Source organism: Boeremia exigua, assembly GCF_020726555.1.
Source record: "Boeremia exigua strain MPI-SDFR-AT-0100 chromosome Unknown C7974scaffold_16, whole genome shotgun sequence".
In the NCBI taxonomy this organism is placed as follows: Eukaryota; Fungi; Ascomycota; class Dothideomycetes; order Pleosporales; family Didymellaceae; genus Boeremia; species Boeremia exigua.
The window spans coordinates 180,769-204,084 of NW_025763533.1; the positions used below are offsets into that span (position 1 = coordinate 180,769).

At 57.2% G+C, this 23,316-nt stretch overlaps 8 protein-coding genes across 8 annotated transcripts; 2 read left to right on the forward strand and 6 right to left on the reverse strand.

The window, feature by feature from the left end:
• Positions 1 to 24: 24 nt before the first annotated feature.
• On the reverse strand, positions 25 to 1,991 carry C7974DRAFT_85820 (uncharacterized protein). The gene has a single exon (XM_046147401.1). It carries the CDS (start codon positions 1,716 to 1,718, stop codon positions 78 to 80), a length of 1,641 nt encoding a protein of 546 aa, XP_045990886.1. The 5' UTR covers positions 1,719 to 1,991; the 3' UTR covers positions 25 to 77.
• Positions 1,992 to 2,522: 531 nt separating this feature from the next.
• On the reverse strand, positions 2,523 to 5,770 carry C7974DRAFT_85822 (uncharacterized protein). Its single transcript, XM_046147402.1, has 3 exons — positions 5,173 to 5,770; positions 3,500 to 5,118; positions 2,523 to 3,441 (listed from the first exon to the last, which is right to left on the reverse strand). Exons 1-3 carry the CDS (start codon positions 5,613 to 5,615, stop codon positions 2,528 to 2,530), a joined length of 2,976 nt encoding a protein of 991 aa, XP_045990887.1. The 5' UTR covers positions 5,616 to 5,770; the 3' UTR covers positions 2,523 to 2,527.
• Positions 5,771 to 6,387: 617 nt separating this feature from the next.
• C7974DRAFT_406417 (uncharacterized protein) lies at positions 6,388 to 7,174 on the reverse strand. Its single transcript, XM_046143145.1, has one exon. The coding sequence runs from the start codon at positions 7,026 to 7,028 to the stop codon at positions 6,768 to 6,770; it is 261 nt and encodes an 86-aa protein (XP_045990888.1). The 5' UTR covers positions 7,029 to 7,174; the 3' UTR covers positions 6,388 to 6,767.
• Positions 7,175 to 8,700: 1,526 nt separating this feature from the next.
• Positions 8,701 to 10,106, reverse strand: C7974DRAFT_85836 (uncharacterized protein). The gene is made up of 3 exons (XM_046147403.1): positions 9,736 to 10,106; positions 9,248 to 9,687; positions 8,701 to 9,194 (listed from the first exon to the last, which is right to left on the reverse strand). The coding sequence occupies exons 1-3, from the start codon at positions 9,966 to 9,968 to the stop codon at positions 8,998 to 9,000; spliced, it is 870 nt and encodes a 289-aa protein (XP_045990889.1). The 5' UTR covers positions 9,969 to 10,106; the 3' UTR covers positions 8,701 to 8,997.
• A 521-nt stretch (positions 10,107 to 10,627) lies between these two features.
• Positions 10,628 to 13,885, reverse strand: C7974DRAFT_323721 (uncharacterized protein; the record flags this gene model as incomplete). The annotated part of the gene is made up of 1 exon (XM_046138918.1): positions 10,628 to 13,885. One exon carries the CDS (start codon positions 13,883 to 13,885, stop codon positions 10,628 to 10,630), a length of 3,258 nt encoding a protein of 1,085 aa, XP_045990890.1.
• A 2,030-nt stretch (positions 13,886 to 15,915) lies between these two features.
• On the forward strand, positions 15,916 to 17,718 carry C7974DRAFT_323942 (MFS multidrug transporter-like protein; the record flags this gene model as incomplete). Its single annotated transcript, XM_046138929.1, has 5 exons — positions 15,916 to 16,058; positions 16,115 to 16,361; positions 16,423 to 16,706; positions 16,761 to 17,323; positions 17,369 to 17,718. 5 exons carry the CDS (start codon positions 15,916 to 15,918, stop codon positions 17,716 to 17,718), a joined length of 1,587 nt encoding a protein of 528 aa, XP_045990891.1.
• Positions 17,719 to 18,060: 342 nt separating this feature from the next.
• On the forward strand, positions 18,061 to 21,636 carry C7974DRAFT_369991 (Lon protease C-terminal proteolytic domain-containing protein). The gene is made up of 2 exons (XM_046139954.1): positions 18,061 to 21,263; positions 21,398 to 21,636. The coding sequence occupies exons 1-2, from the start codon at positions 18,216 to 18,218 to the stop codon at positions 21,590 to 21,592; spliced, it is 3,243 nt and encodes a 1,080-aa protein (XP_045990892.1). The 5' UTR covers positions 18,061 to 18,215; the 3' UTR covers positions 21,593 to 21,636.
• A 17-nt stretch (positions 21,637 to 21,653) lies between these two features.
• C7974DRAFT_85933 (uncharacterized protein) lies at positions 21,654 to 22,637 on the reverse strand. The gene has a single exon (XM_046147404.1). The coding sequence runs from the start codon at positions 22,388 to 22,390 to the stop codon at positions 21,695 to 21,697; it is 696 nt and encodes a 231-aa protein (XP_045990893.1). The 5' UTR covers positions 22,391 to 22,637; the 3' UTR covers positions 21,654 to 21,694.
• Between the last annotated feature and the right edge of the window lie 679 nt (positions 22,638 to 23,316).

A 23,316-nucleotide genomic window follows, 5' to 3' on the forward strand; every position in this document is an offset into this window, starting at 1 on the left:
AGATCCTGCACCTGAGATACAAAATTTGAAAATAGTTGATACGCGTTCCGACACTATATCCAGATAAACCCCCCCACCTACGGTTCCCGAGTCTCAATAGGGCTATAGCTCGGCTTATACTGCACCCTCGTGTCCCCGACATGTTTCAGAATATCCTCCGTCCGATGCGCAAGCCCCGTATTCGACCGAGAGAGCAGCGTCCTCTGCACCTCGATCGGAAACACCTGGAACGTCTCCACGGGACTCAGCGTAACAGTGCGGGAGATATTACGAGAGCCCAACAAGATCGTCGACAGGGCGAGCAGACTCAGCAGCACCGCGCCGAGCGCGATTCCCAGCCATTTGAAGTCGCTCTTGTAGAAGATGACTTCGTGCGTGTGGTACGCGGAGAAGGTTTGTGGCTGGGGGAAGATGCCGTTCGGGGCGCTGAGGACGGTGAGGTTGGTGGCCGAGTTGCCGTTCATGGCGAGGCGGAAGAGGGTCTGGCCCATGCCGTTGAGGACGTAGTCTGTTGGGTTTGACCAGCGGTAGTCTGAGATGCAGAGGGAGTCGTTGCCCTGCTTGGTGTAGAGGTACAACTGTTCGGAGAGGATGCCGAATGTGGACATTTGCGTTGCGTTGGCCTCCCATCCGGACCACGAACCGAAGTAGGTCGCCATGTATCCCAGTGCCCACAGTGGTCCTGGTCGCTCGGATGTTGGGGCGTCGTGAGGTGCGGTCCGCGAGATATTGTTCGATACCCATTGTGAGGATGTTTTGGGCAGTACCGAGACCTGTGTGCCTCTGATTTCAATGTCGTAGTCAACTTGGCCTATTTCGATAACGCAGGTTTCCGTGATGACAGTTGAAGTACAGTTCTGGGCTGTTTCAGGTGTGTACGTGCTTCTTAGGACGTGGACCATGTAGTTATCCGCAGTTCGCTCGTACGTCTGATTGACCCGGAAGAACCAGCGTTCTTCAGTGGAGGCTTGCGTCAGATCCATCGTGGTGGTCTCGCTCGTGCACGTAGCCACAATACCAGGGGCTACGACTGTGCCTCGACAAGTGCCGTCGCATCTGTATCCAACTTCGTCCTTTGTGTGAATGGTGTCATTGCGGTACCACTGTACAGCTGCAGCGGTGAAGTCCATACGAGCCCCTGAACCGGTGTATGAGAGCGAAGCAAGACCATTCGGTATCTCGGGAAGAATATCGAGTGTCAGAGAGATGGTTTCAGCCTCGGCACCAGTATGAGATGCGGTCGTCGATAATTGGAACAAAGGGTTGTATAGAAAGTTGCCTATCGGTACCAGTAAAGAGACGACTGCCAGTCTCTTGAACCCGTTTGTGCTGAACACGGCTGTCTTCCAGGTACTCCTTCGCAGCCAAAAACCGCGATCCCAGATTCGATTGAGATGTTCAATAGTGGTGCCCGCCTCGGCTGCTCTCCACCAGGAGATCGAGAACGCTGTCGATAACAGGAACGCAAATGAGAGCGTGATGATGGGCGCTATGATGGCCAACAGAACAGACGGCCGTGTTTTCCAAGAGGTTGTGGGCTTTCCATCGGACAGATACACCACCAACGCGGCACCTATGGAGGCAGCCAGAACGCAGAATATCGCCAGCAGAATAGGCCATTGCGAGTGTCGCGTAGCTGATCGTGAGCGCGCAGTGTAGGCTTTTGAGTCTGCAACGACCCCCTCAACAGCTACACCAGGTTTCTTCTGGTCCATCATGGCGAGGTTAGCAAGCTGCTCGACAACAGGCAGTAGATCTTGACAAGATTAGTCGACGTGCACGTTCAGGAGCGCACGAGCGTGCCACATATACTCGCGGCGCTTCGTTTTCCCCAGCATGTACATGCCCAAGTCAGAGGCACTGCGACTAATGGACCTAGACCGAAGCCACCAAAAGTTCAGCTGAAGCCTGTTTAGGTCTAGCGTGACCGAATTCGCTACACCATTACCACCGCCAAGCTCATCATCGTGAAACACGTCTTTTGAGTGGCTAGCAGACCTCCGGTCTCCACGAGCTGAGAGTTGTATTGTTAAGCTTCATGGACACCTGCTGTGACACCCAAGAGCCAGTATCGCGAGGCTGGAAGGTGCATCCGGTGTCGAGTCGCGCCAAGTCTGGCAACCGCGTCCAGATGCTTGTTCTGGATTCGAGCGATACAAATATATGACGAGGGCAGCCTGTATCTGCAGATTGGCTTTGTACGGTCTGAACTCGTTGTAACAACAGGCGGGCAGCTGAAGCGTGAGGCAGGTTCGCCGACGGACGATGCGAACAACTTGGCAGTTGTCAAAATTGCTCAGGATGGGAGAAACAACGGACAATCGTACGAATCATCAACAAGCAACAGTTGTCCCAAGTCATAGGACATTGCGGACCCAATCTCGTTGTGTGCGGTTTGTCGTGAGCCGTGGCCGCGTTCGGGCCGGCAAAGCGCGTAACAGCACGGACGACTTCCACAGATCAAGCACTCAGCCTTGTATAAGTGAAGACCTCTGCTTTACTTCCCTAGTCCTCTAGGCTATAAGATCTACTTTCGTCTGGTAAACAGTGATTTAAATCTGTCAAGAGCTGATGGCTGTCGTTGTGCCTTCAGGACGGGCGCGGTTCTGGGAGGAATTGGAGATCGGAGACCACCGCTGGGAGTCAACGGAATTTGCATGACAGGGACTGGCAAGCCCCGATGATGAGGCGCAAAGTCAGATATTTCTGCATCATACGCTTGACCGGATTTCTCGGACAGAGAGGCTGAAGCTGTCGAATGTGACGGATAGCTCGGCAGCGCTGTTGTAGGCTTGTGTGGATATTGCATATCCCAAAAGCGCTTATGTTCTGACGATTCGGGGGTAATAAAGCGGTGCATACAAAGCAACTTGATCAAGCTGACAGTAGTATCGTGAGGAAGTCGCTCCGTTCGTCTACCAACTTCCTCTAGATTCTCCGAGGTGGCTCGAATAGCAGGTCCATTAGATAATACCAAGCTCAAGATTTTAGGAAGACCATTATCGTCGACGGCTACGGCCCTATCGTTGTTCCAGAAATGTTCGGATTTTAGTACCGTAATTATGCATCGCTCTTTGTCGAAGTCAGAAAGTGCACCCTCCGTCATTCGAGATGTGGCAAAGGTAAGCAAGCCGTGCTTCAGTGTCAAGGCTACAAAGGATTCGAAACTGCATCGAACCTTCACAGTCGCCATGCGCTCCATCTTTTGAACGTAGGGCAATACTTCTCTCCCTTTCTTCCGCTCTAAAGTGGCAGCTGCCATCAGGAAGTCCTCTATACTGCTAGTGCTGTTCCTTGCTTGGCCCTTTGTCCAATGGTTGTGAGTGAGCAATTCATATTCCGCGAGCATGCTTTTGCAAAGGGCAACGGCTGCATCGAAATGCGGTTTTTGCCAGTCGTTAAGCAAAGAATGCATTTCCGTCGTCAGAAGGAAGTCTTTCACTGTAGCAAACAACAAATTAGCTTGTGGTATACCAACTTTATGGCGGGCAGCTCTGACCTGTCCTGTGCAGAAAGTCGACCTTTGCTCTTTCGCCAAAGCTTGCAGTTGCAGAATCTGGATCCGAGATTCCTGTGACTTCAAGCAACCCCTTGGTCCTACCATTGATACGCACAATCATGTCTTCCATCATTCCTTCCAAGTCCTCTGGATCTGTCAGGTCGACCGGAACTATCAATGGCTGCTCTAAATCGTCGTGCAATTCATCCAGATACCAGTATGCAACGACTGATAATGACTGATCAGCCGCAAGCGCCACCTGCAACATATGTGACAAGTGTGGTTGATATATCGTATCCAAGGATTTAAACATGTGGCGAAAGAATTCGTTCAGATCACTAGGAAAGTGATGTAGTCGGTTTCTGAGTAAGGCTAGACTGTCTCTGTTCCTGAGTCCTTCAATAAGCGAACGAACCGCTAGGCGAACCCAGAGAAAGACTCCTTGTGACCTCGATACAATCTCTTTGATGATTTCAGCGGCCTGTAAAGAACCTACAAGACGAAATTTTGGTTGAGCACGCAGCTTGTCGTCAACGTATCGTTGTATATCTGGCCTGTTCAAATCTTGTAGATAAAGCTTACGAGAGGCGTCAGAACCATAGGCTTCTTCGAATACGTTCCATGGCCGGCTTGCTATACAGATCTTGACCCCAAATTCTGTCAAGTGGCGAATAATCTCGACTAGGTCTTCGTGATCTCCACCAAACTCGTCTAAACCGTCAATGAAAATGCAAAATCTCGTGCGATCATTCTGGTACTCTGAAAGGCGTCGAATGGTATCCAGCAAGAAGCTCGTCGTCCATTTAGATTCTTTTTCGAATGAGAATGGAGTGGCTGCTGTGTTGACATGGGCCTTCGCTTCAGCCCATGTGGCCGGCATGACAACTTTGATGGCGTCATGATTTTCTCGAAGGATATCATAGAGTAATGCTCGAAGAAGACCTTCCAATGATCGCTGCAAATCTGTCCCATTGATCCAGAAAAAGTAATCCACTACTACAAGATGCTTTGAGTCGCACCAATGCTGCAGCGCGTCTGGAAGCTGCTGGTTATCCACAAGGTATTTCATAAGCGTACTCTTTCCGCTGCCTGGCTTGCCACTGATCCAGAATAATGGATCTGCAGATTGTAGCCAGGAAGCAAATTTGTGCTTGAATAGCCACTCAAACGATCCTGAGTGCGCCTCTGAGACGGATTTGTGCCGATGCCGCATGCCTGGGAATGCTAGGTCATTGAGTATAGACATTGAAACTGCAATATCAGAGGTTCTCTCATGCCAGCTTCCCAGGGTTTCTATGACTCTTAGATCGTCCTTTTCTCGCGCAAGGGTGGAATCCTCGGCAAGCTGTCTCTGCAATCGTGGACCGGACTGAGAGGCACGAGATTGAAGATTTGCTAGTGCTCGCATTGTATCAGTTCGTAGGTCAGAGATTTCCTGTTTGATACCATCTCCAAGGACGTATGATTGAGCCGAAAGCTGATCAAGTACTTCCCAAACACTTTCGCGTCGTGTGATCTCGTCCGTCATCATTTCGCGAAGATCAGATACCATGGTGTTCAAACTATTAGTTTGACCATTTATCTGCCCGAGAGTGTCTTCCACGTTTTTACGGTCTTGGCTAGAATAGTATTGTTAGATACTGAACCGTCATGGATCTACAGGGTGACATTACCACTGGAAAATCGTTAACTCGAGAACGATTTGTTGTCGATAAGAGTCCAATTTCTTCTCCATGGTGGTAATTTCCTGCTCTTTCCAGACTGTCGAAAGTGCAGCTTTGAAACTACTCCACCTGGAATGCGCTTTTCTGGCCTTCAGTCGCTGTAGCACTGTTTGTAGTTCTATTGCAGTTTTCTCGCATTCGCTTGCAATCGCTCTAATGGACCCATAGTTTTGCAAGGCTTCTTGTTGAGCCTTGGATTTGTATGCTGCAGAAATCTCCGCGCATCGCTGTTGGATTGCATTTGTTACAGTCTCCAGCTCTTGCGAGCCGCGAGAAGAACCTGCCTGCGAAAGATATATAGCCTTTGTGCTGCTGAACAGGCTATGCGTGAAATCGATAAATTGAATGATATTGCTGGCTAAACCCACAGCAGCGAGTGCTTCCAGCACCATGGTTCTGCGTGGATGAAACAAACATGAGCGACGAGGCTGAAGGTGGGCATTTCATTCTTTTTAACCAGTGTCGTACGCCGGCAGGCTGGTTGGCCCGCTCGTGTAGGGAAGGCTGAGTCTATGGTGGCTAGCCAAACAGCGCCTCCGCACACGCCTTGGCCAGAAGCGAGTGCACGACGCCCCCAGTGCCTGCAGCCGGCTCGCCATTTGCTCGTCGCATCCAATTCGCACCCTACTGGCCCTTCTCTGCAGACGAATGAGCCTTTCCTGCACCGAGACGACTGACGCTGACGGACGCCAAAAGCGACTGGACGTGGCTGACCCGCCGTGCCTTTTGAAGCCCAGCATTCCCGCCTCGTCTGTTTCCGTTACCCAAGAGCTTACCTCGCCAGCGCGCGCTTAGCCCACACAGAGCCGCGCGCCCTCAGCGCCTGTTCGCTGCTCGTTGTCGCCTGTGTGCTGTGCCCTGCCTCCGCTTGGCGCTCCTGTGCCCCTCTGTGGCGGCTGGCCTCTCTGTGGCGGCTGGCCAGAAGGAGACCAACCGATAAGGGGAGGCCAGCCACCACAGAGCGTCGTGACTAGGGACGCCCACCCCTATAATATAGGTAGCGTATCTGCGATGCAACGTAATAGAGGTATACTAGTAAAATTAGCGTGTTATAACATTGCTAAACACTCTAAGTAATATATAGTATTATTAATACATAAGATTATAGTATATAAACTACCAAACACTCTACAGATGCGCCCTGTGACGAACGAACAGGGGGGGTACCAGAGAAGAGTCGTTGGATAGCAGTGACAAAACGAGCGGCAGCATGGCCCATGACACGCTTTTTGGTGGGAGAGCACAGGTTTGAGTATAGATGCGCACCGCGAACGTTCAACTACAAATGTATTGAGCACAATCCGAGCCCCCAGAAGAAAAGGTATCCCGTTACGCTGTGCGTTCCGGCTCGCTTAGATTAACGTTACAACTCTTGCTTTGTCTAGGATGTTGCACTGCCCTGCAGCCTAGGCCTCTAAATAACTCCTTTTAGTACCAGCTACAACTCTTGCTTTGTTGACAGTATTAGAACTGTACCACAGCCCAGACCTCTGAATAGCGCCATTCAGACCAGCTACAGTTCTTGCTCCGTCCGAGATACTGCTCTATACTGCAGCCGCAACATCCAAGCGGCTCCTTTTCGTACCAGATACAACTCTTGCCCCATCCACCCCATCACACCAAGCACCAGACCCACACAAGAACCACTCGCGCCCCCGCAACCCGCCAGCGCACAACCCCAGACCAACCCCGCCGCCCGATCTCCGCGCCCGCTGCCAGCGCCAGAACCCCGTTATCACAGATGAACACACCCCCCCACCGTCCAGGAAACCCAGGAACCCAAGTGCGGACCAGCCGACGACCATCCCCCCACGGACGAGCACCGCCAGCCCTCGTTCCGCACAGAAAAAACCGCGTACGAGCGTGCGTTCCGCGGGCGCTTGCTCGCTGGGGCGCCGAGGACGTGTGCACAGCGTCCCGGCCGCTGCCGCGTTCTTGAGGCTGCGTGCGCGTTGGCGCGGGGCTCGACGCAGACTGCACGAGCGGGTGTGGCGGGCCTGGCTGCGTGGAGCATCGGTATAGCTCAGGCTCCTGCGGTCTCTTGGGCTGGGAATGGGGCGGCGTTGGTGGACGTCGATGGCTGCGGGCAGGTGTTCCGGTGAACGTGGTGGCTTTGGGCGTCATGGAGCCCGGATTGCAGGTTGTGAGCAGTGAGCGTGGGTTGTCACTGTTAGCATCAGGTATTGGAGGTATCTGGAGGCCGGGGCTGTGGTGCCGCGTACTGTCTTGAATGGAGCCAGAGTTGTGGTTACACGGAATGACGCCGATCAGAGACTTAGACTGCAGTGTAGTGCGATATCTCAGACGGAGCAAGAATTGTAGCTGGTCTTCGACGGATGCTAGGTAGCTCTGGTCAGATGTCGGGTAAACCGCCAACTGGATACTGCGATGGAGAGAACCACAATTCTCTAGTCGGTACACGGGGCATTGAAAACTCCCACGTTCATTATCCCCTCCACAGAGCTTCCACGATGCTGGGATGAAAAAACGATTCGCCCCATCGACATCGCCTCGTCGTCGCGCACGTCCCCAGCGAACCCGCAGCATCACTTCACGCTCGCCAGCAGAGTTCGTGCCACAACCCCCTCCCCCCTTTCCGTGTCCTCCTCGCCACGCTTTACTCACTCCTGCTCTGACCCTCCCACCGCATTACCTTCATCCGAGCCCCGCAAGGCGCGGAAACGCAAACTACCTCGCACCCTCCGTCTCAAGGAATCGCCGCGTTGTCTCGAGGAGTTGCAAACGCGTGGTAGGCACCTGACGCCGCAGCCTGGAATGCCGCGAGACAGTGGGTGTCACCTCGACATCCCCGATCCCTCGATATCCGCTAACACACATCACTGTCCCCGGTGGGGAGGACAGTACCTAATAGCCGGGGTACTATGCAGGGCAGCCGTCGATCACCCAATAGCCGTGGCATCAACATGCGAAACCGCGGTGGCACAAGCTCCTGATCCGGGGACGGGCGCGGTGCAAGCAGAGCCGCGAGCGCCTGTCTGCGTGTTGAAGTCGCTGCTATCCTGCGCCTCCGTCTTTCGCGGGGCAGCAGCGCTCGGGTGGATCGAGTGTCAACCTGTCCTAATCTGTTGAAATACCGTGTGTGGTGTTGGGCAACGGTAGTGGAGGTGGTTGATGAGCAGCGTCTACTGTTTCCCAGGATTGCGGCTCTGCAGCGAGCTGGAGGAGTGGAGTGTCTGTTTTAGTTAGGATACATGGGTTTGATGGACACGCACAAGGGTCGTCGGAGTGGACTACACCCCTCTGCCCTAGGGTAGCTCCACACACAATACTTACACCCGACACCACGGTATGAGAAACCGTCACACCGAAGTTGGCGTTGTCGAAAGCATCAGTAACGGCAAGTCTGCATTTGCGACGCGGACCCTGTGCGGTGCTATTGCGGATGATCGTCACGGATGCTGCAAGCTACGACGGACCGGTCCGGCGTCGGGAGACCCTGCATTGGATTTACAAAATCAGATAAAGAGAAGAGAGAGACAGCGTGTAAGACAGCGTGTATGTGTGCAGATAGTTCAATGCAGGGAATAATGGAGATTTCATGTAGAGCTACAGATACACACCCAAATGAGATAGAATGGTAACGCCTGCTGCCGACGCCGTGACAATGCTGCGGGGCCGAAGCCCTCAAACGTCCGGTGGACGGGAATCGATTTGCACCTGAGAAAATACCTAATTTCGGGCGTGCGATGAGAAGACTCATGCACGCCTGAGACGCACTCGGACGCGAAAAGACGTGCGTCGCACCGCTCCCTCCTACTCGTCGGCCAGCAGCGGCGCCCTCTCGCGGTCCTCGCTCACAATCTGGCCCCTGGGGAACGGATCGCGGCCCAGCAGCCCGGGAACCCCGACGGCGAGCGAGAGCACGAAGAGCAGCCCGCCGACGGTAAACGCGAAGATCCACTGCAGCTGCAGGATGGGCAGCTTGCTGAGGAACTGGCCCACGCCGGTCGCTTGCACGTGTTAGCAACAGTGCGATTACGCACACAAACAGATTCGGACTTACAGAACGACAGCACCGACAGCGCAAAGCCAATCGTGTAGTCCTTGTACGCGGCGAGGAAGAACACGCCGTAGCCCAGCCAGCCCCAGATAAACACGTTTGCGACGATGCGGCCGACGAGGTGGGTGGAGTGGAACGCGACGGCGCCGACCCAGTAGAGGGCGACGAAGTTCCAGGCCAGCGGGCCGGCGATGGTGCCGATGTGGATGGTGCGCGGGGTGGTCGAGTGGCGGAAGTAGGCGAAGCTGAGGTTGAAGAAGTTGATGACGAGCAGCAGCTCGGCGAGCCAGAAGTGGCTGCGCACCCACAGGTGGATGAAGCCGAAAAGCAGCAGGTTGGAGGTGATGTAGTGCGTGCCGATGTTGGCGGCGGCGAGCAGGTAGGTCTGGTTGGAGGACCAGAGGGACCAGGCGTAGACTAGCTGGAGGGCGAAGAGGATGATCCTGGGTTTGTTAGCAGGCACTTGGATTAATTGGAGGGCAATTGCTGACCAGTAGATCGAAGTGATGATGCTGCTCTGCGCGAAGGGCGTGGCGGGCTGGTGTTGCCAGAATCGGTGGTGCTTGCCATGGGCTTCATTGGGCTGGTTGAAGGTGTAGTAGAATGCAGTGACAAGGAAGATGATGTACGAAAGGCCGGTGGAGATCTTGTAGAGCAAGATGGACTGGCTGGAGAACTCCTCGCGCTTTGCGAACGGATTGCGGCTGCCTGAAGCGTCAGACATGATGAAGCTGCTGTCGCGTACGATTGAAGACAAAAAGGTGAGGGGAGTGACAACACACTAGCTAGTCGTTGAAGAGAGACGAGCACGAGCAAGAGCGAGGTACTTGAGGACGCGTACTGTCACGCCATATAACCTGCGACCGTGAGCTATGTACGTCACCGGGGTTTCGTGCTGGCGTTGCTAGCGGACCCCGCTCTCACACCCGCCCCATGACAGATTTGCGCACTAGCGATTGGCTCCCGCGAAGGGCAACCTTGCATGCCGTGACATCTGCGCATGCAACACGGGCACTTGAAGGATTACGTGCATGAGAGTGGCGAGTATACATACGGACACGCCTACCTGGGCTGCTCCGAAACCACGCATGCAGTCGCGGATCCCCTAGAACACCGCGGCAGTGGATACGGTGGCGCGTGCGACGTTTCGGCTGTAAGAGTGACATCAGAAGAAAATGGGCGATTACAAACGACTCGGATTAGGCGCAGAAGCGGGTATCTCTACATAGCAGAAGTCAAAATCTTCGCGTCTCGCGATTAAAGCGGGCAAAACTCGCGGCAAGGGCGCCGACTTGTTGCGTGCTATTACCTGTGAACGCCCTAATTGTCTAGTCCCACCAATCAACGCCGGGCTTGGTATGATCCTTCAACTGTGTTGCGCGACTAGTGGGCTGGTGTGTCTGGTACGGCCCAGACGTCTTTGTGGTCGTCGGCCTTGATGCCAATGGGTGCGCTCTGAGGCACCGGTGCAGGGCCTGGTGCGGCAAAGGGTATTGTGCTGTTTGCGGTAAAGACTGGTAGATCTTGTCTTCGGGCAGGCGACATGGGACGAGAGCCTGTCTGGAGCGGTGCTGCTGTTGTCTCGGCGTTCTGAGATAGCCAGTGTAGAGCTGCTGGAGTCTGAGGCTCCGATGCTTGCGGCAGGTTGCTAGCTGGAGGAGCTGGATCGAACGACCGCGAGTTGTAGTTCGCAAACTGCATACCAGGGGCAGGCGGTGGTGGTGGAGGCGTTTCTTCACGATGCAGAGCCGTCATTTTGGGTACTGCTGTAGCAGTCACGAATGCAGGCAGTGGCAGCTGCTCGCGGAGCTGCTCAGGGGTGATGACTGAGTCTCTGAGATCGGTCGGCGGTTCGATCACTCCGGCAGAGCTTCGACGACTAGCCTCAGGGTCGCCTTCGGGAGAGCTTTCCTGCGGGGCGACAGACGGGGTTATCTGCTGTGCAACGCTGGCCACAGGTTCGGGGTGAATCGGCTCTGGTTGCTCAAGTGGTGTTGCGGCGGCGCTTTGCAGCTGGGGAGGCTCTGGTGTCATGGTGGGTGCTGGTGTGGCGGATGGTGATGATGCCATCTCCGAGGCTTTTGATGTGCGTCCCGAAGCACGCTTCGTGCCTGAAGGCTTGTCGTCGCCTCTGACGGTGCGACTTCCCGGTGCTTTCCGGGATTTTTTGCCGGCTGTCTTTTTGGAAGCTTCAAGAGCCTTATTCTTTTCCGCCTTCTCCTTCTCTCGGGCCTCGTATTCCTCTCTGGAGGGCATCTTCAAGGTGACACGCTTCAAGCCTGTGGTCAAGGAGTCCATATCATCGTTCTCCTTGCCTTTGACGGATGCTGCCTTGTTAGTGTAGGCAGATGGCACTCGAGGAACTGTTGGCCGCTGGGGCGCGCGCGACGACGCGGCAGGATTGGGACCACGGCCCTTCGTGACTGGAATGTTATTCGTAGAAACGGATGAAGGTGCAGCACTTGGCCTCCTTGAATTGCCAGGCGGAATGCCCGGTCCACGACTGACACTGAAGTCACTAACAGATGACACGCTAGAAGCAACGCTCATACGACGTGACGACGGAGTAGCTGGCGGCGGCTCTGCAGGTGCAGGCTGGAAGTCGGCGATGGTCTGTCGACGACTCGTCCGTGACTCTGTCCGAAGGGACGCCTTGTCCTCGTCGGAGCCATGGTCTGCGTAGGATGCAACAGGCTTGCGGCCTCGGAGTTTACGACCGGACGGCTCAGGCTTAGCCGAGCTCGGTGCTGCTACAGGCTTTTCTTTCTTAATCTGTGGCGGGGCAAGTTCCTCGGGCATGCAGCTCCTAGTCTGGCGATCCAGAGGTACCAGCAATGCACTTAAAGCATGCGCCGCAGTGGCCCAGTCGACGTCTGGGGGAGGCGGAGTGATTGGTCGAGAGGGGTTGACGCCTCTTACGGGCTGCAGGTGGGAGAGTTTTGTTGGATCTACGACCTTGGCAGTGAAGGATTGTGTAGGAGAAGAGAAATGAGCAAGAGATCCCTGCTTGATCTTCTTCAAAGCGATCGGCAGCGGAGGCTGGACCAGACTCTCAAGTTCAGCTAAATGGCTTGCATGCCACCACGATGGGTCGTAAGTGATGGGCGTCAAATTAGCCTCAGCTGATTGTACAGGCTGATGGCCATTTGTGAGATTGAGACCATCTAGTCTTTGATCCAAGTCGAACGCTGAGCCGTTGCTAGGGCTGGGCGGGCTTGAGTCGTGGTATACTTGGCCATCCGTGAGGCCGCTGATGTGACTCATGACTCCACTGGCCAGAGCCCTGTCGCTATAGCCGCCTTCCAGTACGGAGATGACGCGACCGTCGACCGATGTGCCTTCCTCCTCAGCCAGGCGAACGACATCGCGGGTGAAGCGAGCATAGAACTCGGTTGGCACGTTAACGGCGTGTCGCTGCATGCCGGCCGTTTCCCATTCGCTGGCATCAAATCCAGCCGAAAGGAAGATGGCGGCCTTGGGTGCGGGCTGATTTGGTCCACTTTTGAACCGCTTCGTGTGAAATCTGAGATACTGGCGAGTCTTGTCAAGAAGAACCAGGTACTTGTCCTCGTAAATGGCCCAGAACTCTTCTGGCGTTCTCCAGGACTGCAGGTGCACGTTCCAGATAGACTGTCCGTGTGCGTTGTCGATACAAAGACTGGCTGCTTGAACCTTGTCGTCGTCGCCGTCTTCGCAAGGATACGAGTTGATGTCGTGCAAGCTGAAGTAGCCAATGGATGTTTTCTTGCGATTGGCTGTGCTCTTGTGCATGTTCTGCACCTTCTTGTTCCGCGCCCAGGTGATGGCTTGCGAGCCGTCGCCGTGATGGAGATCGAAGTCGATGATGGCGGCGTGGGTCAGGCCATACTGCATCATGGCGTGCTCGATGCCGACATGGACGTTATTCAGCCAGCAGAAGCCAGATGGGAAGTCGGCTGAGCAGTGGTGGCCTGGTGGGCGCACGCAAACGAAGGCTCGAGATGGGCCATTGCCTTGAGCTGAGCCCTGGAAGACTGCATCCACTGCATCCAAAACGCCGCCAAGCGCACCCTGGAAAGCATTCAGCGACTCCTCGCAGAGGTAGAGATCGCCCGAGTGGAACTCGTGTTTCGGCGGTTGCCCTGGCGCTGAGGGCGTGTCCCTTGTCAACTCTCTGCCTGTGGTCGCCAGCTTGGTGCCTGCATTCACGCACAACGATTTGAGCTCCTCCATCCACTTTGTTCCATGCACGTTCGTGACGACTGGTGAGGTGATGTCGACCAGGCGCGAGGTCTTGCGGATCGCAAAAGGGATGCGCTCGGGCGGGCTGTGGTCGGGATGCAACGGGTGGCGCCCCTCAGCGTGGCGCCCACCGAGACGCACGTATGCCGTCGCTATGCCCAGCACGCTGGCGAGAATGCGCTCCGGACGCTCCATGATCAGACTGAGCATGTTCTTGGGCGTCTTCGGCCGAGAGAAGCGGTGCCCGTAGCACTGGTCGTGTACGATGACGATTGTGCCCGCACTCGCGGTGCCTGCCGCGCTCTCGTGCCGCACCAGCTCCTTCTTGAAGTGGTCCTCTGCAATGTCGCACGCGCGCAGCGGCAGCTTCTCCTCGAAGTGCGGCTCGAGCGGGCTCTTTGCCCCTATTGGCACGGACATGTTGGGTGCGAACGACGAGCGGCGGGAAGCGGCGGTGCGCGGGGTGCTGTTCGCGTCGCGCAGCGACGAGTTGGATGACTTGCGCGCGAGGGCGAGCGACGGGGCGGGCGAAGAGGGGCGGCTCAGGCTGGCGGTGCTGGTGCTGCGGCGGAGCTGGGGCAGCGGCGAGGACGGCGCGCGCGCTTTGGGTACGCGGGGTGACGCCGGGCCGGGCGACGGGGCGCGCAGGTTGCTAGTGCTCGTGTGAAGTGAAAGGCGGTTGACTGAGCGTGAAAGCGGGTTGGGCTCGTTGCTGGGCTGTTGTGCCCCTCGCGGCGCCGTGTCTCTGCCGGCGCCCAGCGGCGGCGACGGCTGGCTCTGCATTGCTGCGGGTCTGCGCGTGTCGTGGCGCGTCCTGTCAGGCTGTCAATGTTTGGCGGGGTGTTTCAGCAGTGAAGGGAACCCAGTCCGCCATGACGGCTGGCCGCTGCCCACGTCAAACAGGGGTCCAACACGCGTCTGTGCATGCAAGTGCAACGGCGTCCACAAGCCCTAAGATAAGCCAGGTACGCCCAAGCGAACACCCAACACCATCACGTGTCTCAAGCTGTTTACTGACATGTTATCAAATGTGCCTGATCGACGCTGACATTGCCGTCTTGATTGATCCCGACTGCTGTGACGTCAGGCCTTGTCAGATCTTACACGACATCCTTGCAACTCACCAACTAGTCGGCTCGACGCGTAGCCAGGATCATTGCATCCTTGTTTTACCTACTCACAAATTTTGTAATCCACTCCTAGAGAGGTAAGATGGCATCGTGATGCACCGCCAGTGACCGTTGCCCCACCTCTCGACAACATTAGTGCTACAGCAGACTCGGCACAGCAACAACCATATTTTCTCGAGAACCCCAAGGTCGCCATACAGGACCCATTTAGAGTTTTAGGCTGCAGTATAGTGTAGCATCTCAGACGGAGCAAGAGTTGTAGCTGGTCTCGATGGCGCTAGCCAGAGGCCTGGGCTGTGGCACAGTGCAATGTTGTAGATGAGGCAAGAGTTGTGGTTACACTGAATGGCGCCAATCAGAGGTCTAAGCTGCGGTACAGGTGCAATGTCCTCAACGAAGCAAGATTTGTAGCTGGTCTTCACGCTAACTAGAACCATGACGAGGCCTAGGCTGCAGCACAGTGCAGTGTTTTAGATGAAGCAAGAGTTGCAGCTGGTCTGAGATACAGCACACTAACACTAAAAGGAGCTGTCTAGAGGCTTAAGCTGCGGCATGGCAATGTCTCAGACGAAGCAAGAGTTGTAGCTGGTGCTGAATGGAGCTATCTAGAGACTTTGGCTGCAGCATAGTGCAGTATCTCAGACGGAGCAAGAGTTGTAGCTGGTCTTAATGGCGCCAATCAGAGGTCTTTCTTAGCTGTGGCATAGCAATGTCGCAGATGAGGCAAGAGTTGTACCTGGTCTCCACATTGAGTAGAGCCAGCTGCCACCCAGATCAAGAGCTCCGCAACGAGCAATCCCCCAGTACACTCTCCATAACCTACTCCTCCAAAACCCCCGGTCTCGCACCACCTCATTTCCTCCCCAGCCAAGCGTCCCCCCACTAAACCCGCGACAGCAACGCTCTCACAAATCTCATCACCCCTTACCCACCCCACCAATCCCCGCACCCCAAAACCATCAGCCCACAACACCGCGAACGTAAAACCCCACTAACCCCATCCGGCAACCATCCATAGGTCCACACGCGCGCACGCCGCGCAGCCAATCGGCAGCGCCGGCCGGCGTCCGCAGGGGCGCGATGATATCACCGTGATCGCCGGCGGGTATGGGAGCGGGTGCGGGAAGAGGGGAAGAGGGGAGGGCGGTGGGTATTTACTATATAGAGAGCGTTGGCGCCGCTGGGGCGGGGGCATAGAGGCATAGATTACTGCGACCAAAGGCAAGGCAAGGCAAGGTATAGATTACACCGACTGCAAGGCAAGGCAATATGAGGTCCTCGATTCCATCCTCGGGTGGGGATGCGGATACAGACACAGGTATGTCGCGGGCGAGATGTGAGCGCGCGACTAACACCCCAGCAGAGAGAACACTGCACCTCGACACCTCCAGCCGGCACCGCACCTGCAACGGCCGCCGCATCGAGCTGCACACCTGGCACGGCCCCGACGACAAGGACAACCCGTACTCCCCCCCCCCCCCCCCCCCCACTCCCCCACGTCCCCGCGCTAACGTCCCAGCTTCAACTGGTCGCCCGCGTACAAGTGGTTCCTAACCGGCACCGTGTGCTTCGTATCGATCCTCACAGGCCTGCCAGCAGGCTCGTACGGGTCCGGAAACGCCTGGATGGCGCCGCTGTGGCGCGTGCAGAACGACCCGTTTCCGAACCTGTACTGGGCGACCGCGAGCTGGAACGTGGGCGCTGCGCTGGCGCCGCTGGTGTTTGTGCCGCTGACGGAGAATACGGGGAGGATGCCTGGGTACTTTGTGCGTTCCTTCAATGGCTGAGTGGATTGCGGCTGGCTGGATTGGGGGCTGACGCACGCAGATTGGGTACATCGTGTTCGAGCTGTTTCTGTTCGGGTCGGCGTTCGCGGACAACTTCGCGACGATTGTGGTGACGCGGTTTTTCGGCGGCGGGGCGTCGTCGGTGGCGATTAATATTGTCGGCGGCAGCATCAGCGATATCTGGAAGGGGGACCGGGCGCGCAGTTTACCGATGTCGCTGTTTGGGTTCACGAGCGTGGCGGGGATTGCGCTGGGCCCGTTCGTGGGGAGTGCGATTGTGCAGCTGCAGAAGCCGAGCGGGGGGCTCGATGCGCCGTGGCGGTGGTGAGTGGGCTGCTGGGTGTCGAGGGGTGGATGTCTGTCGCTGATACGACGCAGGATCTACTACATCCAGATCATCTACAACGCCGCGCTGATTCCGGTCTTCTGGCTCATCCTGCGCGAGACGCGCGGCGATGTGATTCTGGCGAAGCGCGCGAAGCGGCTGCGCAAGGAGACGGGGCGCGAGATATACGCCGAGTCGGAGCTGGACAAGCCGTCTGTGGCGGCACTGATCAAGATCTCCTTCATGCGGCCGACGAAGATGCTGCTCACGGAGCCCGTGGTGATCTTCTTCACGCTGTGGATCTCGTTCGCGTGGGGCATCCTGTTCCTGTTCTTCAGCTCCGTGGTGCAGACGTTCGGCGACGCGTACGGGTTCGGCATCTTCCAGACGGGCCTGGTGCAGCTCGCCATCACGGTCGGCGCGCTCATCGGCACCCTGGTCAACCCGCTCCAGGACTGGATGTATCTGCGCTCGGCGCACAAGAACGTCGAGAGGCCCGGCAAACCGATCCCGGAGGCGCGGCTGTACACCAGCATTCCCGGGTCGCTGCTGTTCACCGCAGGTCTGTTCATGTACGGGTGGACGTGCCGACCGAGCATCCACTGGATCGTGCCTGGTAAGTTCCGTTCTGCTACCTACTGCGACACACTAACTCTTCCAGCCATCGGCGTCGCAATCGTCGGCGTGGGCATCTACTCCATCTACATGGGCGTCGTGAACTACCTCACCGACGCGTACGAGAAGTACGCCGCATCCGCGCTCTCGGCAGCGTCGCTGGGCCGCAACACGTTCGGTGCGTTCCTGCCGCTCGCATCGGGGCAGCTCTTCTCGACACTGGGGTTTGGATGGGCGGGGAGCTTGCTGGGGTTTGTGGGTCTCGCGCTGAGTGTGGTGCCGGTGGTGCTGCTGTTCAAGGGCAGGGAGATCAGGGCAAGGAGCCCGTTTATGTTGGATAGTACGTTTGACGGAGAAGAGGCGGAGGGGCGGAGGAAGAGCTCCGTGACAGAGTAGAGGGTTGAAAAGCATTTTGTGATTCAACGGTTGAAAAAGCGTCCAATTTTACGTTCATGTGTGCCAAAAAATCTGTTACTGTCAAATGTGAGGTTGATATTGTCAACGCGTCAGGACATTGCGGGGCTGCGGGTGGCGACATGCCTCAGCGCATCCGAACGTCCAAGTTAGGGCATGTCTGAGCGTAGAAACATCGCGAGCTCACGTGACCGCCGAGGTCGGGCAGAGAAGGTCGCAGAAGGCGAGAGACAGGGGTTACAAAGCCGAGGCTTGCGCCGAAGATGAGCCAGGCGGCGATTGCGCGGAGCTTGGACAGTTGATGATGTCGAGATTGAAGATTACAGAGCATTCGCACCGCCACGCCGCAACACCAAAGACTGTCCGGCCCGCCTCCTGGCTGCATCCATCTCACGCCTCGCGCGATACCGATTGGGCGCGCGCATCTCCGTTTCGTCTCTACACCTGCCGGCCAGCGGCTTCCGAGGTCGCTCTCCATCATGCTTCACGCCTCGTGGCGGGCCGCGCTCCGCCAAACGTCGCGCTCCCCCGCCGCCCTCACCACGTCGCGCGCCGCCTCGCGCTCCCTCCCCGCACAATGCTCCGCGTCGCTCGTCGCGCGGTTCCCCCAGCGATGCCCCTCGCCGCCCGCCGCCCTGTGTGCCTACCGCAGCTTCTCCACGTCGCCGCGCCGGTGCAAGGAGAAGGACCCCAAGGCCGCGCCCGAGCCGGCTGAGGAGACGGACGAGGCCAAGAAGCTGCGCGAGCAGGAAAAGGCCGCCGACGAGCTCGAGGCCAAGGCCAAGACGCCCGACCCGGCCCCCGCGCCCACAGGCTCCGGCCGCGGCAGTGCAGGCGGCTCTGGGGGCGAGGGCGGCGGCCGGAAGCGCAAGAACAGCCCGCTCGTCAAGCCGTCGATACCAGAGGTCTACCCGCAGGTCATGGCCATCCCGCTCGCCAAGCGCCCGCTGTTCCCCGGCTTCTACAAGGCCGTCACCATCCGCGACCGCGAGGTCGGCCAGGCCATTGCCGACATGGTCAAGCGCGGCCAGCCGTACATCGGCGCCTTCATGTTCAAGGACGACGCCGTCGACAAGGACGTCATCGACGACCCCAGCGAGGTGCACGACGTCGGCACCTTCTGCCAGGTCACGAGCGCGTTCCCGGTCGGCTCCGAGGACAACTTCGCCATGACCTGCGTGCTGTACCCGCACCGCCGCATCAAGATGACCAGCCTGCTGCCGCCCAAGGGCGACGCCCCGTCCGCCGGCGAGGCCACCATCGCGGATGTATCTGACGACGCCCCGGCCGAGACCAAGGCCAGCGAGTCCAAGGGCGACGTCGTCGCGAGCTTCGAGGAGGCGAGCGAGGACGCAAAGTCCAAGGACGAGGACCAGACCCTGGCCATCCTCAACGGGCGGCAGGTCAGCATCGCCACCGTCGAGAACATGGTCGAGGAGCCCTTCGACATGAAGAACAACAAGGTCATCCAGGCCCTGGTCAACGAGATCGTCAACACCTTCAAGGGCGTGGCACTCCTCAACCCCATGTTCCGCGACCACGTCGCCACGTTCTCCGTCCACACCACCATGAGCGTCGGCGAGGACCCGGTCAAGCTGGCCGACTTCGCCGCCGCCGTTGCCCAGGCCGAGTCGCAGGAGCTGCAGGCTGCGCTGGAGGAGATGGACGTTGAGAAGAGGCTCAGAAAGTCGTTGGAGGTCCTGAAGAAGGAGCTCATGAGCGCCGAGCTGCAGAAGAAGGTCAGCGACGAGGTCAACAACCGCGTCCAGAAGAAGCACCGCGAGTTCATCCTGATGGAGCAGATGAAGGGCATCAAGCGCGAGCTTGGCATCGAGTCGGACGGCAAGGACAAGCTTATTGAGAAGTTCAACGAGAAGGCGGGCAAGCTGGCGATGCCCGAGGGCGTCAGGAAGGTCTTCGAGGAGGAGATGAGCAAGCTGTCCGGCCTCGAGCCTAGCGGGTCCGAGTTCAACGTCACAAGGAACTACCTCGACTGGCTGACCCAGCTGCCGTGGGGCCTGAGCAGTGCCGAGAACTTTGGCATCAAGCACGCCCGCGAAGTCCTCGACGAGGACCACTACGGACTGAAAGACGTCAAGGACCGCATCTTGGAATTTATTGCCGTCGGCAAGCTCCGCGGCTCTGTTGAAGGTAAGATCCTCTGTCTGGTCGGCCCGCCCGGTGTGGGTAAAACCTCTATCGGAAAGTCGATTGCGCGAGCCCTGAACCGCCAGTACTACCGCTTCAGTGTCGGTGGTATGTATGACGTGGCTGAGATCAAGGGCCACCGAAGGACGTACGTCGGTGCCCTGCCCGGCCGCATCATCCAGGCGCTCAAGAAGTGCCAGACCGAGAACCCGCTTGTCTTGATCGACGAGATTGACAAGCTCGGCCGCAACAGCAGCCACGGCGATCCAGCAGCAGCGCTCCTCGAACTCCTCGACCCGGAGCAGAACAGCAGCTTCCTGGATCACTACCTCGACGTGCCCGTCGACCTGTCCAAGGTTCTGTTCGTCTGCACAGCGAACATGTCAGACACCATCCCCCAGCCCCTGCTCGACCGCATGGAGATGATCGAGCTGTCTGGATACGTCGCGGACGAGAAGATTGCCATTGCCGAGAAGTACCTTGCCCCCGCAGCCAAGGAGATGAGCGGCCTCAAGGACGCCGACGTTATCCTCGAGAAGGAGGGTATCGTGGAGCTCATCAACAAGTACTGCCGCGAGTCCGGCGTGCGCAACCTCAAAAAGCAGATCGAGAAGGTCTACCGCAAGTCTGCACTGAAGATTGTGACCGAGGTCGGCGAAGACGCACTGCCAGAGTCTGAGGCGCTCACAGAAGAAGGCAAGGCCGCGCAAGAGGAGGCAGAGAAGGACAAGACAGACGTCAAGGACACACCAGAGGATATTCAAAAGCAGACCGCACCGAAGCCCCGCGTGGCCCTCAAGGTTCCCGACACCGTCCACATCTCGATCGGCAAAGACAACCTCAAAGACTACGTCGGCCCGCCCGTCTTCACCGCCGACCGCCTCTACGACTTCACCCCGCCCGGCGTCGCCATGGGCCTGGCCTGGACCAGCATGGGCGGCTCCGCGCTCTACATCGAGTCGATCCTGCAGAGCGTGCTCTCGGCGTCCTCGCACCCGGGCCTCGAGCGCACCGGCTCGCTGCGCGACGTGATGAAAGAATCCACCGGCGTCGCCTACTCGTACGCCAAGTCCGTGCTCGCCCGCGACTTCCCCAAGAATCGCTTCTTCGAGCACGCCCGCATCCACCTGCACTGCCCCGAGGGCGCGGTCCCCAAGGACGGCCCCAGCGCCGGCATCACCATGGCCAGCAGCTTCCTGTCGCTTGCGCTCGACACCCCGATCCGCGACGGCGTCGCCATGACCGGCGAACTGACGCTCACGGGTAAGGTGCTGCGCATCGGCGGCTTGCGCGAGAAAACGGTGGCCGCGCGCCGCGCCGGCGCGACGATGGTTATCTTCCCCAAGGACAATCTGAGTGATTGGCTTGAGTTGCCTGAGGTAAGTCCATCCATATCCCGATATCCCATCCCAATATCCCATTCCCATTCCCATTCCCATCCCCATTCCCATCCCCATCCCCATCCCCATCCCCATCCCCAACTATTATACGTCATATCGCTAACACCACCCAGAACATCAAAGAAGGCATCCAAGGCCACCCCGTCGCCTGGTACCACGAGGTCTTCGCCCTCGTCTTCCCGGACCTGAACAAAGACGCCGCGAACCGCCTGTGGGACAAGGAACTCAAGTCCAAGAAGGGCGACAAGAAGCGCCGCGAGCAGAAGCGGAAGGATGATGATGAGGAGAGTGGGGAGGATAGTGATTGAGTGTGTAAGTGGGGTGAGGGTTGTACGATAGATTTAGATGTGGAGGTGGCGGGGGGTGGGGTGGTGGGTGGGGAATTGAGGGGGGGAAGGTGAAGGCGCAGATTAAAGAGGAGTGGATACGAACGACGGAGACACAGACACACGAGGCCACGCATCACCGGCGTTTGGGCATTGGCGTTGCACTTGCATGCGATCGGAGCGCGTAAAGTACTGGACACACATATACAGCAAGAGGGGTGGCGAGGGGGGCCGGGGGGAGAGGAGAAGCAGAAGAGAGTGTGCACCACTGCACATTAGACTAGACGAGCGCACCTCGGTGTCGAAGGTGTCGAAGGTGGTTTGTACAGCTGTAGGATACGATATAGGATAGGATACGAATTGAATTGCTCTATACTCCACACGCTCCATACTCCACTCGCGCCGCCATGTCGATGTGACTCCATGCTTTCGGGGGATGCTTTCGGGGGATGCTTTCGCGGAATGGTTTCGGTTTACTCCTCCTGCGTGCGTGTCGCGCTGGAGACGTGTGGGGCAGGAGTGAGTGCGGACTGGCCTCACTGCCTGCGGACTGGCTTCAGTGCCTGTAGACCACGGCGTCGCAGACTCCGCGTAGCATGACCCGCGCGGACTGACCTTCTCTCTCGCTGCGTCTCGCCCTGCGTCGCGCTCCGGCACACGCACACCCACTTGGCACCTCGCTGTTACTGTACTCCGCACCTCACCTCGCCTCGCCTCGGCCGCCCTTGGTTTGCGCGTTCTGCTGAATCTGCTGGGTCTGCTGGATCCACCATTCGCCATCCGCCACCATTCAATGCAGCTACACCAACCGGTACCGCAGCAGACCCGCACCGCAGCAGATTGGTGATCTTACTCCCTCATTCTTCTTCCTCCTCTTCTTCCTCTTCTTCTTCTTCTTCTTCTTTTTCTTCTTCTTCTTCTTCTTCTTCTTCTTCTTCTTCCTCTCCTCCCTCCTCCTACTTTCCCCGAATCGATTTGTGTTGAGCTGAGCTGAGCCAAGCTGAGCCGAGCTGAGCCGAGCTGCAAGGTTTGCAAGGTCTCCTTAGTCCTGCAACGAATTTACTAGTCCCTGACAATCTGAATGTAGCCATAGTTTCCAGAGTTGATATTTTTAGGCACCTTCTGCCCGCCTATATTTTCTGCGCAACGAATAATCGGCACCTCGATGCCAGAATACATGTGCATAAACGGGGTTACTCGGCTATAGCTATACAGCTACTCGTCTACAATTGCACTGATTTGCTTCCTACATGTAGCTTACAACTGAAAATAGGGATGTGGGTGTGGGTCATCTGTCATGATATACAGGACACTGCAGTTGGATGGATAAGGAGCAGTAGTTACGCCCAGAAGCGGCACAACAAGCAAGTGCTACAACGCACTCATCCAACAGCAGTTGCCAAGTGTGCTCACTCCGAAGCAGCCATTTCCGATAAGTCTGCCCCGCCAGCTCTGACTGCAGCTCACTCCAAACCGCCGTTTCTAGGTCTCGAGAAGACGGCGCGTTTACGCGGGCCAACCTCTCTATACAGCACTGCAACAAAGACCAAGAGCTACCACCTGAAGTACAGAGTAAACAGAAGACGGGAAGCAATATCCTACTCCCTTTTTTTACAGCACGCTGATGTATTTCAAGAAGCCGCAGGTGTTACAAGACTCGCTTCTCACTTTCCCCCTCAAAGTACCGCGCGTGCTGTCTGCAAATC